The sequence below is a fragment of the Chrysochloris asiatica genome, unplaced genomic scaffold, assembly GCF_000296735.1.
Source record: "Chrysochloris asiatica unplaced genomic scaffold, ChrAsi1.0 scaffold00102, whole genome shotgun sequence".
NCBI lineage: Eukaryota > Metazoa > Chordata > Mammalia > Afrosoricida > Chrysochloridae > Chrysochloris > Chrysochloris asiatica.
The window spans coordinates 2,587,484-2,606,058 of NW_006408620.1; the positions used below are offsets into that span (position 1 = coordinate 2,587,484).

General features: G+C 42.0%; 1 protein-coding gene across 1 annotated transcript in view; it reads right to left on the reverse strand.

Moving 5' to 3' along the window:
- Nucleotides 1-17,004, reverse strand: part of MKL2 (MKL/myocardin-like 2) — a 140,606-nt gene extending 123,602 nt beyond the window's left edge. Inside the window, exon 1 of the mRNA XM_006867201.1 lies at nucleotides 16,793-17,004. Within this exon, the coding sequence (XP_006867263.1) occupies nucleotides 16,793-16,946 (154 nt within the window). The 5' untranslated portion in view covers nucleotides 16,947-17,004. The remainder of the gene's footprint in view (nucleotides 1-16,792) is intronic.
- Nucleotides 17,005-18,575: the final 1,571 nt, after the last annotated feature.

Sequence of the window (18,575 nt, forward strand, 5' to 3'; positions counted from 1 at the left end):
TTCCTCCAGCTACCAGCAGAGCTCCTGATGCTCTGTTCTGGCTCCCGTTGCCCACTCAGGCTGCTCAGCGGCTACTCTACTTCTGTACACAAAGAAACTGGTAAGCACACATGGCAGCCACAGAATGCACTGGGTCACCAGAAAATTATGAGCAATTTAACCAAATGCCTTTTCCTTGGTTACGGATTGGGCTGCAGTTTCAAACTATCAGCTGTTCTGCAGACGGATGATGAGGCTTTCTGCTCCCATAAAGACGTACAGCCTCAGAAACCCTGTACCGGGTCGCTATAAGTCAGAACCAACTCCACGGCACACAGTCACCACTTTGCTTTAAAAAATGAAGAGACTAACAACAACATAGTAATGCATGTGTGGGTGTCCTATGTATGTATCAGAAAAGCAATACTATCTCGTATTAAGGGTGTCTCCAGTTAAACAACACTGTTCGTCTTGGCTTTAGAAAAAGGATCACATATAATTTTTCCACCATATATTTTCAGCATCTATCAAGAGCCACAGGATTCTCTAGTACATCCAATAATTATTTCTGACCAATTTATTTTCCATTTTTATTTTCTTTTGTTCTAAAGAGGCCTCTGTCATATCCTGACTTTCTGACAGTTTATAAGAATATGATAAAATTTGTGTTCTTTTTACTTGGTTGAGATAAAAAATTAATTTTACTCACCTGCGTCCCATTTTCAAATCTGTTCAAAATATATTCTTAAAATGGAAAGAGCTATAAAATCTCAACAAATTTTTGATATGGCAAGATACAAACAACTTACTGAAAAAAATCCTGCAGAATAGGAAACAAACCACAGAAATTCCCCTCAGCAGACCTGACTCTTCAAATGTGGAATGCTGTTCACTGCTGGAAACTGCATTTATGCCACTCACAACGCGAGATAACCATGAGGGATGTTAGTATTTAAGGCTGAGGGAAACCTAATTGTCCATTTCCTTTAAGTTGTCCAGGCTTCAACTCTCTGGGGTTCTGCCCTGATCACTTATTTTCAGCACTATATTCTTGTTTCAAGAAAAAGAAATGTATAATAATACATAAGAAAGTATTTTACGGGGATTCAGATTAATTGCAAAACAACTTATAGATGAGCCGTCTCTAAAACCCTTAAAGCAACACCTAACTACCATCACACCAAGATTTCATAGAAGATTCTAGAATGCCAGAATTGTTTCTGTGTTCACATACTCCAAAGGTCACTGAGAAACAAACAACCATCATGTGTGTGCGTAGGTCTGCATGCATGTGTGCATACATGTATATACACAAGATACGTATATATATTTATCTATGTAGCCATATGATACATACATACATATACATATTCATGTGATAGATATATTATATAGACAGATGTGTGTATATATACATATTCACATATGTATTTGTTTTTAAAACATCATTTCTGAATGTAGGCAGTTTATATGTTAAATAACTGGGTTAATCATGACTTTTTTAAAACTTAGAAATGTGATTATGATATAAGTTTCCTGGAATCAAAACTAAAAACAAAAAATAATTTCAAAGACAACTCACAGAGCAAAAAATTGTTTTAAACATAACAAATAACTTTTATTACTGGAAAACATCCAAAGTCTCCTGCCTTGTACTTATCATTTACATCACATGCCTTAAAAGAGGCTCAGCAACATATCTACTATCTTAATCTCGTCAGCACAAGTACACAAGAAGAAAAAAACCCTATAAATCAGCCCTTGCTGACAGCGGGTTTGTTTAGGAGTTTACCAACTGGAATGACTCTGCTGGAATCCCTTCAAGAAGCCTGTGAAAATGTCAGAATGGAGTCTGTTTTAGAGGTCATGGTCCCTGGAGAGCTCTGAGTTTGGGCCAGTTTGTCTTTTCACAGGCTTTAATATTTGAAAATCATTCCTTGCAGACACTGACTGATGCCCAGGGAATGTGAGGATTGTGGGAACTGGCATTACCAACAAGAGGGACAAACTTCATGGGAAATCAGTGCCTACTGCATTTGTGTTTTCAGCTCTCACCAGAGATGTTACACTTCACATGTTCTGGCGGGACACGGCGAGACAAGGCCAGTCTGACTTCCTAACGAAGAGGTCCTAACAGGCAAAAAAAAAAAAAGACTAACGCTATTGAAAGAAACACCAAGCTGCAAAACGCCATGGTGGAAACGTTGAAGAAGTATATTCACTTAGCAGGAAACAAAATATTGTCTACTGTGGTGCTACGGGTTAATGCGCTGGACTGAACAGCAGGTTTGAACAGCAGGTCAGCGGTTCAAGCTCACCAGCTCCTCCTCAGAAACGCTATACAGGGTCGCTATGAGTTGGACCTGACTTGATGGCACTTAACAACACCAGCAAACAGTCATCAAGTGCCATCTCCTAAACACTTTATGCATAGGGACTCATCTGATCTTCAGAACAACTCTATGTGGCAGGTTCTCATGCGATCCCATTTTGCAAACACTCAAAATAAGACAAGAGAAGACAACTATGTTGCCAAGGCTGCATGTCTACTGATGGTGCAACCAGGACCCAGGATCTGGAAGGTTAGTTCCAGAGCTCCTGCAATTAACCATCATGTGTGCTGACTCTTCCATGGTGTTTTTACACTAAATGTTCAATGTCGGGTACCTACAGCATATAGCGTGCTTAGGATGTGCCATGTAGGCCCTGGAGAGTTTAAATGTTTTATCTCATTCCATCCTTCCAACAGCCTACCAGGGGCATCCATCTGATTTGATTCCTTGGACACGGGTTGGGAGTGGTCTTATGTCACACATCTCACTTGAGGGAGCCTGGTCCAGGCAGTCCTCTCTTTCAAACCAGGCTCGTCTCCCTCGAAGTGACCTCCAAGAATCACCTCTAAACTGACTCCAGGTATACTGCTGGAGGAATTAATTTAAAGGTCTATGTATCCAACAGTTTTATGAAAATATACTACATTTTGGGTGGCCAACATTGCACACTTGTTGTCAAGTGCTGACGAGTCGGTTCTGACTCATAGTGACCCCGTATAAGGTTTCCAAGGAGCACCAGGTGGGTTTGAACTGCTGACCCTATGGTTCGTAATCCAGTGCTGACCCACAGTGGAAGACCGTAAGTCCAACACTGTACTAGAGGCTTAAAAAGAAGGGCTAATTTTAGGGTATGACAATAAATGTTTGCTAACAATAATAATACTAAGAAGAAGAAGAAAAAACCTCTCCATTTCCACCCTTGAAATACTGAGTATTCTGGTATTACACACTTTTCTTCTATAGTTAAAAAAAAAAAAAACAAAAAAAAACCTGATGGTTTGATCCAAAAGGACAAATGGCCTACTTCTTAAAAGCTCTGTCTACCACGACCTGCTGTTTCGTAGCTCGTCTGCAGAAAGCCCTGAAAATGCGAACGCCTGTCAGTTCTCAAATTTAGCCTATGAGAAGAACCAAAGGCAAGGTATGACTCAAGACTTTTGGCTATTTGTTTCTGTTGTTATGTCTTCATTAAACACAGAATATACATGTCAGAAATTTAAGTTGGTGAAAACAAATACCCATGAAAGCAATGACATAAAGGACCAGAAAACAATAGGAATACTTCGGGCTTTTTTTTTTTAAAAAGCTGAAATGCGTCTTTTAGCTATAAGAAGTCACTATAAACATGTTAACACATACCTGCCAACCCTTGGGAAAAAATAAATAAAGGATGATACTGTGTAGTCTAAACTGAATACATTATTTTTGAGACTCACATAATTTGAGTCAACAGTTCTCTCTCCTTCTAACTATGGGATGAAAATCCGCACAATTGAGAGAGCTGGCATTTATGTTTAGCACCACGTCCACGAAGAACGTATTCCTAACCTGTATCTAGGGGGAATTCCATCCGTTCACCAGGATAGACAGTACCTCCCAAACTTCCTGTCTCTGCTGCCCAATGAATGATGCAAGGCATAAGTAAGACCGAGACAGAAGAGCACATGTTGTCATGAGGGTAGCACAGAAGAGCACATGTGTCACGAGTGATACACGACGGGCAGACTGTGACACAGAGAGCTCGCAGACTTAGCCACACTCACAGTCTGAACCAGCAGAGGACACTGGAGTCCTGACTCCCAAAAGGCTACATGTGCTGTTAACAGTGAGGACAGGAGAGCCAACAGTATGCATTAAGTTCAAGGAGGCGGAAAACCTGGGCACCATGTTTGAGAATGAGTCTGAGTGATCGCTGACCATGTCAAACAGTAAATTCCAATAGTGGGTCATTCTGCCATGTCTGTCTTATTTTTCCTGTTACAAGAGCACTTTATTACAGATGCCTTAAAATATACCCGAACACACCTAGTGTAGTCTCGGATGGAAGTGAGTCTGACATTTCAGATGATTAAAGAGCCTAGCCTGTCAAGTAAAATTCCAAGAGGGGCGTGCAACTTTTTTGGGCAGGTGCCCACTGTCCACAAATGTGTAAAGAAAAGAAAATTCTGCTCATTCAAAAGTGATGGCAGGAGCTCTATTCTCAAATGCCCCCAGGTTCAAGTTCAGTGAGAAACAACTAGAATCTTGTCTGCTAATTCCTGCACAATGTGGAGCATTACTTTGATTGGATAATCTTAGACCCCGCAGCTGGTGGGATGTGATTAACGGGTCATTGCTATACGTGCTGCCAAGTCTGTTCCAATTCAGAATTAGCTGGTATAGCATTCCTGAGGAGCAGCTAGTAGGTTTGAACTGCTGACCTTTCGATTAGCAGACCAATGCTTATCTTACAGCACCACACCAGACTCTGTGATTAATATGCTCCCCCCCAATGAACTCAAGACCACATATACTAAGAGAGGATGAGGCTCCACCCACCAATGAACACTGGCTGGTATTGGCTGTTATTGCCAAACGGGAACACATGCTTAGTAAGCACACACTGTGATGTGAACATACAGAAGCAACCAGAAATGATGTACAAGGTTAGTGTCTGTAAGGTTTTCAAGGGACTGAGACGAGGTGATAGTGTAAATCATGTAACGGTGTGAGCTTTCTCATTAGTAGAGTGACAAAGACCTGGAGATAGCAGTATCTGAGGTTCCTAAGTCATTTTGATTATTGCTTTATTGGGAAGTATGTTTTATACTTGATCAGTCCCTTTGTGTATATATAAAGGAAGAACCTTGCGGAATCTCTGTATGCGTTGTTGTTGCTGTTAAGTGCCGTTGAGTTGGTTCTGACCCATAGTGACCCTACATAGGGTTTCCGATGAGCGGCTGGTGAGCCTGAACTGCTGGCTTTGCAGTTCAAACCGACTTTGAAGTCCAGTGCATTAACCTACAACGCCACACCAGGACTCCTCTGTATGCATACGTATCAACTTTCCTCAGGGATTATTAACTATGTTTCTGTGCATAGTCTCTGGTAATCTAGCGAAGTGTTCGGATTATGCTTTTAAAACAAAACATATTAAGACTGTAGAGTAAACCAATTATGTATATTAAAACTGTTAACAATGCATTATGACATGAGCCAATATTATAAGTCAATTTGTAATATACACACATGTCCTTCTTTAGTACCATATGAAAAATTTTAGCAAAAATAAAGATGCAATTTTTATTAAAAAACACACACCACACACACATATATGTATACACACACACACACACACACACACACACACACACACACACACACACACACACACACACATATATATATATATATCCTAAATAACAATGGAATGAAAAAATCCATAGTCACGTTTTTCGTTTTTTTCCAGGATACTGCGCATATTTAGCTGACCCTACCAATCAGTAAGGAGTCCTGGTGTGGCACTGTAGGATAAGCACTGTAGGATAAGCAAGGTCGGTTTGAACAGCATGGCCAATAGTTCAAGCTCACCAGCCGCTCCGCAGAAACCCTACAAAGGGTCGCCATGAGTTGGAACTGACTCGACAGCACTTAACAACAATAACCTATCAGTGGCTACATAAGATAAGCACTGGACTGCGAACAACAAGTTCAGCAGTTCAAGCCCACCAGATGCTCCCTGGGCGAAAGACAAGGTTTTCTGCTCTCTCAACGATCTATAACCTCGTTAACTCTATACAAGGTTGCTATGAGTTGGAATCAACCCCCACAGGACAACTTAAAACCTGGGAACACAGTGGCTATTGATAATAAGTACTGGACTGTGAACCGTATGGTAGTGGTTCAAGCCCACCAGCTTCTCCAGGAGAGAAAGATGAGGCTTTCTGGTCCTGCAAAGATTTACAGCCTTAGGAAACCCATACAGCATAGCTATGAGTCGGAACACAACGGCACTTCACAACAACCTGGTGTCACAGTGGGTTAAACACTGGGCTGCTAACCATAACGTACACAGTTCAAATCTACTAGCTACTCCTTGGGAAAAAGATGAAACTTTTTGCTTCCTTCAAGATTGACAGCCTTGGACACCCTGTAAAGCAGTGTCCTGTGAGCTGTGGTCCTGTGAGTTGGCCCCGGCCCGGCTGCAGTGGGCTAACAGAGGTTGGTATGGTAGAGCAGTGTTCCCTGACTGCCCCTTCTTCTTCCTTTGGAGCTACCAAAGGTCTTTGTGGTGGCATCAGGTGACAAACATCAGAGCCCTGGTTTAATTTTAACAAAGTCTCTAGTCCCAGCAGAGTGACTGACTAAAACTATTCGTTTCCAAGTAGCCTAGAGAGAGCTAAGTAGTTAAGGGCTTATTTGTTGTTGTTAAGTGCCACTGAGTCAGTTCTGACTCATAGCAATCCTGTCCACGGTTTCCGAGGAGCAGTTTGTGGGTTTGTACCACCAACCTTGTGGTGCTAACTGACCTTGTGGTCCAGTGCATTATTCTGTAGTACCACACCAGGGATATTAACCAATCATTTATATGACAGATGTTATCTGTTATGATTGTGTTCTGAGGGGCAGCAAAGACTTAATTTTTAGTAAATTGGTTGGCTGTGTGCCACTGAGTCAGTTCTCACTCATAGCAGCTCTGTAAAGAATGTCTAAGCCTGCAAATGTTTATGGCAGCAGAAAGCCTGGTCTTTCTCTTGTCTAGCTCCTAAGTGGACTTAAACTGCTGACCCTGCAGTTAGCAACCCAACACGTAACCCACTACATTATCAGGGTTTCTTTAGTTCCAGTTTATATACTAGTCTAGTGTCCTGGTGCGGCGCTGGGGGGTTAATGTGCTGGACTGCAAAGGTGCTTTGATCTGCTCCATCAGCAGTTCAAGCTCACCAGCCACTCCTTAGAAACCCTATACAGAGCTGCTAAGGGTTGGAACTGACTTGATGACACTTACTAACAACAGTGTCTAAAATAAATTATGCTGTGGACTTTAGTTTTACAAAAAGCATCCCAAATAATCTACGTAAGACATAATTCCCTGAACTCTGGTAATTCTAGGAAAATCCTGTAAACAGTTCAGGAAGACACTTCTGTAAGTTTAAGACGATGTAGTCTCCTGCTGGTTTGAACCGCTAATTACTTCTGGGCTCTGCATCTCCTTATGTGTGGTGAATAAGGCGCTCTGGTAGCTCAGTGCTTACGAGTTGGCCTGCTAACATCAAGGTCAGCAGTTGGAAACTACCATCTGTTCTGTGGGAGAAAGATGAGGCTTTCTGCCCCCTTAAAGATTTACAGCCTTGGAAAGCCTACATAGGGTCAACTATGAGTCAGAACCGACCCTAAGGCACACACCACCACCGCCATTTAGAACGACTATATTAACTGAAGACTCTGAGGGCATTTCAGCAGGAGGACACATTTTAAAGATTCGGTAAACAACTCAAAATGAGGCTTCGGAGATGCTGTAATTAGGGCCCACAGCTTTACTGAAGTATGTTTAAAACTGTAGGCTCTACCCACCAGCTGCTCCTCACAAACTCTGTGCATGATGGGAATTGACTCGATGGCACATAACAACAGCAACCCACCTAGCAAGGAGCCCAGGCAGCATGGTGGACTATGAGCTGGGCTGCTGACGTAAGGTCAGCAATTTGAACCGACCAGAATTTCTACTCCCATGAAGATTTACATCTTCGGAAACCCTAAGCAGGGTCCCTGTGAGCCGGCACCTTCTCTATCCACCCCACAGTGAGAATGGAAGCATCCTCTGCAACTGCCAGCTGGAGATGGGCGAGTGTGTCTGAACCCACAGCTCTCCCTCGACCCACTCTCTCTCCTGGGGTGTGTTTGGCAACGCACTGAAGCAAAGTAAATTCTCAGTAACAGCAAAACGATCTTAATAAGAAGGTCAGAGTTGGAAAGAAGGTGGCGGTCAGGGTTACAGGTGCTAACGTACAGGGAAACAAAGCATTCTATTTACTAGGAGACACAGAGCACCTCACCTTTAAGCTGCTTAGGGTGCTTCTTCATTTTGAAAAGGGATCGTCATAGACAAAACATGCATGAGAACTACCACAGGTAATCACGAACTTCGTTTGCAGATGGAAAGTGATTCAGAGATGGCGTTTAAACTTTACAATTGTGTGTACTGTGAGTCCTCCAGTTTAATTTTAAATACATACGTGTGTGTATGTACACACACATGTATGTATGTACGTACATAAGCCATTTCCTTGATTAAAACCTCTCTTTATATGTACACATATAAGCTTCACTTGGTGTGGCACTATAGGATCAGCACTAGGCTGCTAACTGTAAGGTCGGTGGTTCAAATCCACCAGTTGCTCCTCGGAAACCCTTTACAGGGTCACTATAAGTCAGAACTAACTCAATAGTGCTTAACAACAACAATAAATACGAATGTACATATGCATTTAATTGGTTTTATTGAATTAAACACCTGAAAAATGTGAGTTGGCAAGTGTTCTTTATACTGCAACAATAAATTTTTTTAAAATATGTCAGAAGCTTGACTACAGAAAACTCAAGGAGTATGTATTCCTCTTCTCAGTCTAAATATTCTAAAGAAACTCTGGAAAGCATCAAAAGAAAGATTCCACAGGCATCTCTAGAACACGTGTATTGATGTCCCTGCGAATTACTTTCCATTCTCAAGATCCTACTAAATATGTTGTTAACAGTGAAGTCAATGACAAGATTATATGACAGGAAATTATACATGTCTACTACCTCCAGTAGGAGCCCTGGTGGCATAGTGCTTATGCATTGGGCTGCTAACAGCAAGATCTGCAGTTCCAGTCTACCAGCCGCTCTGCGCAAGAAAGATGAGGCTTTCTGAGCTGTAAAGATTTACTGCCTCAGAAACCCTATATAAGGTCACTGTGAGTCAGAACCAACTCCTCGACACACCACCACCACCTCTCTACCTCCAGTAACAGGAAGGGAAGGCAAGAATCCCATCGATTTAATGTCTTGGCTACTCAGCATCAATTTATTTCCTTTTCACTTAGGAAACTACCAGCCTCTTTTGGTCCGACTCTCCAGGATAAAACTGGGACTTTCTTCTCTCTCACAATCCTCATTACGTTACACAGCCTTATGCACATTCTAAGAAGCATAGTTTTAGCCAAGCTGCCAATCTCCTCGTGTATTACCAAACATCTGGCCTGACAGTAGGCCTCACAGATTAATGAGGAGAGAGGATATGTTTTCAAAACATTTGAAGTGAATAGCTGTGAACATACGCCATTTCTTTTCAGTGGTGTCGTGCAAGCTGTTTTCTATGGCTGGGTACCAGGGTGAGGCCGTTTACCTGACTTTTCCCACATAAAATAACACAGGCCCTGATTCCAATGCAAAAAGCCACCTTGTACTCTTTGGGTGCAACAAACTGGAATAAATTTGTTTTCTCCGCAAGTAAATCATTCAGGAAGAGCTCAAGAGGCGGTCGGTCTGATGATCTAAAATAGTTCTGTGTCACAGACGAATGACAGAGGACATCTTAGAAAAAGTAAACTCCACAATGGATTATAAATGCAAAAGCAGAACAACCGCACTAATTAGCAAAACCCAAGGTTTCAAAATAGAGTAACACACATACATCTTAATGCAGGAAGGGAAAGGCAGCATTCATTTTACACCCACCTGTCAAGCTCTGGTGGTGCTATGGGTTAGGTGCTGGCCTGCTAAGTGCAAGGTCAGTGGTTCAAACCCACTAGCTGCTCTGCGGGTGAAAGAGGAGGCTGTATGCTGCCATACAGATTTACAGTCTCCAAACCCTATACAGGGTCTCTCTGAGTTGGAACTGATTTGATGACAGTAGGTAATGTGTCGATAGTACAGTTGTGTCCACAGGGCCAAGGACAAACCTGACTGATCCTCATCTTCACATGGTGGGACTTAAGAGATGTAGCAAAAAGTATTTAAAAACTCAGATAGCTTTTAAAACTAGAAATCCAAATCAGTGTATCTCCCTCATACTACAGTAAGACTGGCCATAAGTTAAAAGCTCCAATCTGCCACCCAGCGTACTTACAGACTCGCTTCCACCTGACAATTCACTAGCCTCGCAACAAGCACGTGAATAAAAGGCCCTTGCTGGGGGCTGCCAGTGTGTAGACAGGCGAAGAAGGAAGCTGCAGTGGCCAGCCTGTAGGTATGCTAGCTCCATCTACCTGGCCTTTCCCAGCTTTGATAACGCTGGATTCACCTTCCACACTGGGGCTTTTTCTAGCTGGCCACCCAAAGAACTTCCACTGGTTTTCCTTCTCTTCCAAGTGCTGACCAGCTGAAGGTGTGTTAATATTGGAACATGAAAACAGATAGACTATCCTGGCATGGTGCTGGAAGATAAGCACCGGGCTGCTAACTGCAACACTGTCAGTTCAAACCCACTAGCTTCCGCTCCTCGGAAACCCTATACAGGCTCACTCTGAGTGGGAAGTGACTCGACTACACTTAACAACAACATGTGTCTAAAATGCCCAAAGGAAAATCAATTTCCCATGTCTGCATGTTTTAGTAAAGGCACATTACTTATGTGCTTCTGCATATCCAGTTTCCTTTTCAAAGGACTAACTTGTTGGGAAAAATGATTTTCCTAACTGGCTGCCTAACTCCTGAGGTGCTTTAGCTCCACAAGGATTTTAGCTACTTTCTTCAGGAGTAAATGAAAGTCCCCGCTCATCTGTACTAAAACATCTTTCTTACTGGCTCCAGGAGTGGGGATATTTTGTCACTCCAACGATATTTCTAAAAGAAATAGTTTTTCAAAATTAGGGAAGTGCCTGGAATCATTACTTAAACATAAACTTCATTTTCTTAGTAAGGACTCTTTATAAACGATTTGACGAGGCAGGACTTCTTCATACGACCCCCAAATGAAATATCTTCCTTTTCCCACAGCAGAAAAGAAAAGGATTCTGACAGGTGAAATCCAAACAATTAGGAACCACAATAAAACAAATACCAAGAAAATATCTCAATTCCAAATATGCTGTAACAGCTAAGCGGTACTTAAACTTCACTCCATCTAGATGATTCTGACACGCAGTCAAGCGAAAATCTTCATGGGGCAGCCTTCCTCAACTGTCTCCCACGGAGTGAGTGGCTGGTGGATTCGAAGCGCTGACCTTGTACTTAGTAGCTCAATGCACCAACACCATCAAGTCTCCTTGACTAGTACTTCACATTCATTCATTTTGAGGCTAACACCTTTCTTTTGTTTATGATCTGACTGAAACAGGGCTTTAAGAAGCACCCAAAAGAAAGAACACAATGACAAAAACATGAGATTTAAGGTTCTTTCTTCTGTATAGTGTGGGATGTGAACATGCTCTGCTCATATAACTGTATAGAAGGCACAGGTTTTTGAAAACTGAACAAGGATTCTTTTCATGCCTTTGAATGTGTATGAAGATTACCATACATGTAAATTTAGAGGAGATACTCAAATATGAGGGGAAATTAGTCATTAGAAAATAGGGAACTATCTCAGATTTGGGTCGCTCTGAGTTGGAACTGACTTGATGGCACTGAACAACAAGTCTCTCATATTTTGAGGCGTTCTATTATTTATTGATATTAAACAAAAAAGAACTCGTGGGGAAAACGTATTAACTTAGAAACAAACTTCCTTCAAAGGACTCTCCAGTCTCCTGTTTATACAAATAACCTAATAGGATCATAAATAAATAAATAAGGGGGGGAGAATAAATACATTTATTATTTCCATATTAATTCTCTTCAGATTTAAATTTTGGATGCTGATAGAAAAAGCCTCTAACAATGAAAGTCAAACACTACTCTGTCATCAAGAACAATGGTGACCGTGGTGACTCCTGGGAAGAGTCGAGGGTGGGCAGCTGAAGGACAAGGTGGAGACAACAACCCACGAATGTATTACCTACTCAAGAAAATGGGTTACAGTCTAGCTCAGAAACTACACTCATATAAGATGGTAAAAACAACAACCAATCAAAAAGAGAATATCAAATGGTTATGTTGTAGATATTATGAACACAAGACAATTTAGAACCTGGTCCAACTGTGGTTTAAATGTCGAGTGTCACACCATACCTGCGTTCAGAACCTGCTGTCACCCAAACAAGAGAGAAGCAGTGAATACCTGCCCTGGAGACAAGTCTGCGCTGGACGACAGCAAAGGTTCAGGATTGAGTGTGAGCACTCAATGTCTTCATGACATGTGACAGGGATACAAGTGATATGCCTTATTATCACACTGCTTCACATCCTTTTAATTATATTGTTGTTGTTAAGCGCTGTCTAGTTGGTTCCAACCCATAGTGACTCTGTATAGGGTTTCTAAGTAGCAGCTGGTGGGTTTGAACCGCTGACCTTGCTCAAACCGACTTTGGGGTGTAGCGCTTATCCTACAGCATCACACCAGTTAGTTATGTATACGTAACTAAATTAAGGGGTCCTGGTGTGGTGCTGTAGGATAAAGCACCGGGCTGTTAACTACAAAGTTGGCAGTTCAAACCCACCAGCTGCTCCTCAGAAGCCCTATACAGGGTCACTATGAGTCAGCTCTGACAGGATAGCACTTAACAGCAGCAAAATTAGTAAATGAAAAATTGGCCATTTCATCTACCTCCCTAAAAGTTTATAGAGGAGGCCCTTCTATACAGGGCTACGTTATGTTCAGGAACACTCAGTACTTTTTGCAAGAAAACCTGGGGAGCTGTACCCAGTAAATGACCACCAGACCAGTTCAAGTTTCCTTACACACATCCCCCCACTGCTACATAGGGCCATTTTCTTGAGCAGTTGAACATTCCAATTTTATACCAGTTCAACTCTTATTCTGCGATGGATAATGTGAACACAAAACGGATCCAAGCATACTGTCTAAATTTGACCACATTTAGTTGCATGTCACTGAGTGTGGTTTTCTTCCCTCAGTCCCTGGCTAAGACACAGCGAGGCTCCTAAGTGATGGAAGGTTCTAAAGCCACAGCCTCCCGAAGGCTTTGAAAGCCCTTCAACTAAGATGCTGCTCTCAACTACCCAAACTGGTCCAGGGTTGTGCCTGACAGCAACTATCAGGTCCAAATCAAAACCTATCTTAATTGAAGGGAGAACAAATACACTCCAAGGTCACACTCTACAGGACGGTGATTAGTAGTAAATGTCTTTTACAGGCAGGCCCCAGATTAGGAAGGAGTTACGTTCCTAAATTTCTCTTGAAGTCTAATTTGTACATCAAGTCCAAATAGTTAGGTACACGGTTGCAACCCAGTATAAATCAAATGTTTGTCTTGGCATGTAAGTATATAGTGTGTGCCTTTCTAATCTTAAAAAAACATTCAAGAAGCATTTCCGGATACACTGAAACATCTTTAATACAAGAATACAGTAATAATAATGATGATGTTTTGATGTCACTTGCAAAGTGGTGCCCATTTATTTTTACAGACCACTGAAGGTAACTCCAGTTTTTAACATAATAAGACTCATATATTGAGTTGTATCCCCATAAACTATATGCTTGCTTGGCTGGGTCATGATCCTCAGTGGTTTGGCAGCTAATGATGCAATGCGGCAGTTATGTCACGCTGACCCAAAATGGGATAAATCAGTAAGAGTTAATTAATGGTGGGTTCCTTCGTGAGCTGATGTAAGCGAGTTTCCCAAGGATGCTGTCTACAACACCTTCTATCTGACAACAGAGATAAAAGGAGAGAGAAGGGAGGACCTACAACTACAAAGAAAGAAGAGCTGGAAGTGGAGTGTGTCTTTTGGATTTGAGGTCCCTGCACTGTCAAGCTCCTATATCCAGGGAAAGACTAATGCCAACGGCATGGAAATCTCCAAGCAAGTCTGGGTCTACAGATGCTGCAGAGAGACAAGGACTTTTCTCCAGAGCCGGCGCTCTGAGTCAGACTTCTAGCCCCTGAGTCTGTGAGAGAAGAAATCTCTGTTAAAACATGCCATGCCACTGCCTAACCCCCTAGTGCTGTTATAGCAGCACTAGAAAACAACGGCAATTGTCCAACTGTCTTTATGGAGATTGGTTTATACACCTAATCCAGGGACTGCCTGTATCCACTGTCTTGAATAAGTTAAGGTCAATAATGAGAATGATCAGGAAAAACTCAGAAGTCAGATTAAGGAAGTAACAAGGTACGGTCAGAAAGCATTCTGCAGGGAAGCTGTTTTATTGCTTCTAGCTTTCAAAGCAGAAAAATTAAAATATATTTATGTGTATGAAACTCATCAGAACTCTGGGAACACAATAAACCCAGCTGAAATTCTTAAGTCTGTTCTTCCAATGATGGATGCTCAGTGTATTTGTTAATTTTAACAAAATTTTGTATTTGCTAGCTTTTAAGTTTTCCAAGTTAGAAATTACTGTACATCATCTCTCTCTATTCATTTCTGTTAGAAACTACAATGCTATGTTTTCAGGAGACTCGGGGGTGCCTCTGTGATTAATGAAGATGTCCTTAACAGAGGCAGAACAAACATAGACACCCATTTTAATATACACAAAGGAGAACCAGCAAACTGAGAATAACCACTAATCAATAAGATATAGGAACTAGGAAGCTCTTGCTTTCCTGGTGCTCACTCAAATGGTTTCCCCTCTGTCAACTTTGAAATTAAGATACGACACAATGGCGGTGGGACGAGACAGTAGGAGTAGAATCTAGTCACACCTATGATCTATTTTTCCTGGATTCATGCCATTAGAGTGTGAATTGTGCTAAAATGAGTGAGTGAATCTTAAGTTTACTGTCAAAAATACTGTGGCTGGTGGGTGCACCCTAGGAACCCAGATCTGCCATTGGACAGAGTTCCTGCTCTGAGGCTCCAGGAACCCCGAATGTCTACCAGCTTTTCCCAATTTGTGTTGTACTCCCAATTTTAGGATTGTTTTCTGCTAGGAGGTAAGTAGCAGTGACGATTTTGCTATGTGCAAACTGCTTGTCTCATCTACTCTCAGCCATTGTCATTTCCTCCATTTGTGTAACAAAAATTTGTTCACATGTCACATGAGAGAGAGTGAAAAGCATTTTAAATCCATCCCAACAGGCTGGTCAACAGGCACCAAGAGCAGAAGCTGCACAGGGCCTGTCCTGTGTTCTTGGGCCTCACTTCACCTGGTCCCTGTAGGAGCCACCAGGGAGGCAGATGTTCAGCACTGCTACTGAGGCTGGGCAACTCATCTCCAGAAAGTGACACATTAGAGGAGGCGAATGAGAGTAGATGGAACCCTGCTAGTGCAGTGCTTAAATGCTCGGCTGCTAACTGAAGGATCACAAGTTTGAACCCACCAACCGCTCCATGGGACAAAGATGTGGCAGTCGGCCTTAGCAAAGATGACAGCTCTGCTCTGTTTTAGGGTCACTAGGAGTCAGAAGCGACTTGGAGGTACACAACAACATCAGTGTGGGTACCGATTCCATATTTTAATTTTTACTACAGTTGGGAGCCCTGGGGTGGCACTGTGGGTTAATGTGCTGGACTGCAAAGTCTATTTGATCTGCGAGATCGGCAGTTCAAGCTCATCAGTCACTCCTTGGAAACCCTAGAAAGGGTCGCTCTGAGTAGGAACTGACTTGATGACACTTACCAACAACAGTTGGAAGGGGGTAGTTTTGAGATTGATGAAAACAACCTGAAGGTGAGCAGGGTTGCTTTGTTTTTCAGACAAAATAAAAAGATACAGCCAAAATATGTAAGTTATGATGGTCTGTTCCTTAAAAACCAATCTGCTGTTCTCTCAAACTTTGCCCCTTCCTTACTGAACAATCTTGAGTGATCAAAAGCTGTATGTTTAGGTGCATAGCGTAAACATTTTACCAAGAAAAAGTGCACCCCCCCAGGCTCTTATAATAATGCCTCCTACTTGAAGGTCAATTATACGGGTTATTTTGGCATTTATCAGTTATGCTCAGAAAAACTGAAAAAAGAAAGCCCTTTGCTGGCTCTCTGTACTGACCTCGCAGACTAGAAGACAAGTACTTCGCAGGGAGAGCTACCACCCAATACTCGTTTGGAGGGGCAGAGAGGGAGATGCAAAACACTGTGAAAGTCCTTTCGTCTGACTGTTCAAACCTAACTACACACTTTGGCTGAGATCATCTCTACCCAGAGAAATGAAGTTGGAAGGCACTTTTTGAAGGCACAGCAATTTTGAAAATACAAGGTATTAAAGAATTGTTTAAAGGATACCATTGCTACCAAAAATTGTTACTGTAGGAAAAAAAAAATGAAAGCATTGGACTGAAAGTGCTTATTCATCAAATCAGCCAGACTGTCTGTGAGGTTATCGTCAGTGACAGACTGCCAGATCTAATTCACACACAATGTAACTGACCAAGAGTAAGGCAGAATAAAATGGGCTGGCAAAGCCCAAGCCTTCAGATCAAAGCTGCTCTGATGCAGGCTGGAGAACTCACCGTTCTTCCTTTCCTTCAGAGGGGGTAAGTGCTGACTGGATTGCAAGGAGAGCTCCTGGAATTCGTGAGCCACGGCTTCACTTTGAGGACTTGGAACAAGATGGGCCGACGGTCCCAGTTCATCCTCGGTGTCTACCGGCCCTGAGTGATCCATTGTGTCCCAGTCACTGGCAGCAAGGGGTACAAGACACCTCCTAATGTGGCCTGATGAAGAGACTGTCGAGATAAAGAATGGGTAAATAGATGAAACATTTCCTTCTCGCCCCTGCACAAGTGTTGAAATAGAACCCTGGGTTTTAGTTCAGCTTCACTATTGTGTGACCACAACCAACCAATTTACTCTTTAGACTTCTGGGCGCATGGGGGCTTCATACAGTTAAGTACTGGCCTGTGAACCACAAAAGGTCCATGGTTTGAGCCTGCCAGCCGCTCTGCGGGAGAAAGATAAGGCTTTACACTCTCTCGGATATTTAGAGCCTTGAAATTCCTATATAGGGTTGATAGAGTCAGAACCGACTCGACGGAACTTAGCAACAACTAGACCTCTGATTCCTTATTGAAAATACAAGACTAATATACTTCCCATCTTAAAACACTTAAAATGTAAACGAAAGCTCAAAAACGTTTTATATAATTTGTTAAGCCAATGATTAAAGAAAATTACAGCTACTGGTGTGGTGCTGTAGGATAAGCACTGGACTGCTAAATGCAAGGTCGGCAATTCAAACCCAGCAGCCGCTCCTCAGAAACACTGTATAGAGTCACAATGAGTCAGAACTGGCACAAGGTTACTTAACAAGAAAATAGCAACAGATATCATTACTCAAAACTGTCATGAATATAAAGATGAGAAGAAAGCCACTTAATACTGATGCAATAAAACAACTGGCTTGAAAAACCGTCTTAATTTCTGTCAAACAACTTTAAATTGGTCCACATTCGCAGCAATCAGTAATGTTTCAGATAAAGACTCTCTTTCAGCTTGAATCTCAGAAGGACAACAACAGGTAGTAGAACCCTTAGCAAACCTGTGACGGACACACAGTTTACACAAAGATCAAAACTGTTCCTTCAGGCCACTGAGATTTGGGGTTGTTTGTTACTACATTATGATGTGGCCTGTGCTGACTGATAAAGGAACTAATACCCAGGAGTATCAAAGACACAATAAAAACTCTAAACGTGAGGCACTGACTTAGGAGTTGAACAGCGGTCAGCAAGAAAACTGTTATCAGAAGCTAGAAGCATGATGACCCAGGTGATTTAGTGGCAAAACATTGGGGGAGGGGGACACTGTTGTCTACTTAGTAACATTCTATGTCATACTTTGTTCATCCACTTCCCTATTCAGAGACACTGGATTGCTCCCAGTGTTTTAATATTAGCAAGAAAGTTGCTAGGAATAACTATGTGGATCTATATGGACAAATGTTTTCACCTCTTTTGGTCCTATGTAGGAGTAGAATAGCTGGATCATATAGGAACTATGTGTTTACATTTTTAAGAAACTGATCATTGTTTTCCTAAATTGTTGTGCTATTTAGCATTCTCACCAGCAGTGTATACGAGTTCCAAGTGCTCCACATCCTCCCCAACACTTAATATGGTCACTTTTTAATTTAGCTATTCTACTAGGTTTATCGAAAGATGAGGTTTTCTGCTCCCGTAAAGATTTACAGCCTCAGAAACCCTGTGCAGGGTCACTATGAGTTGGAACCGACTCCACAGTACTTAACAACAACAACAAAGTTTATATGGAATCCTAGTGTGACACTGTAGGATA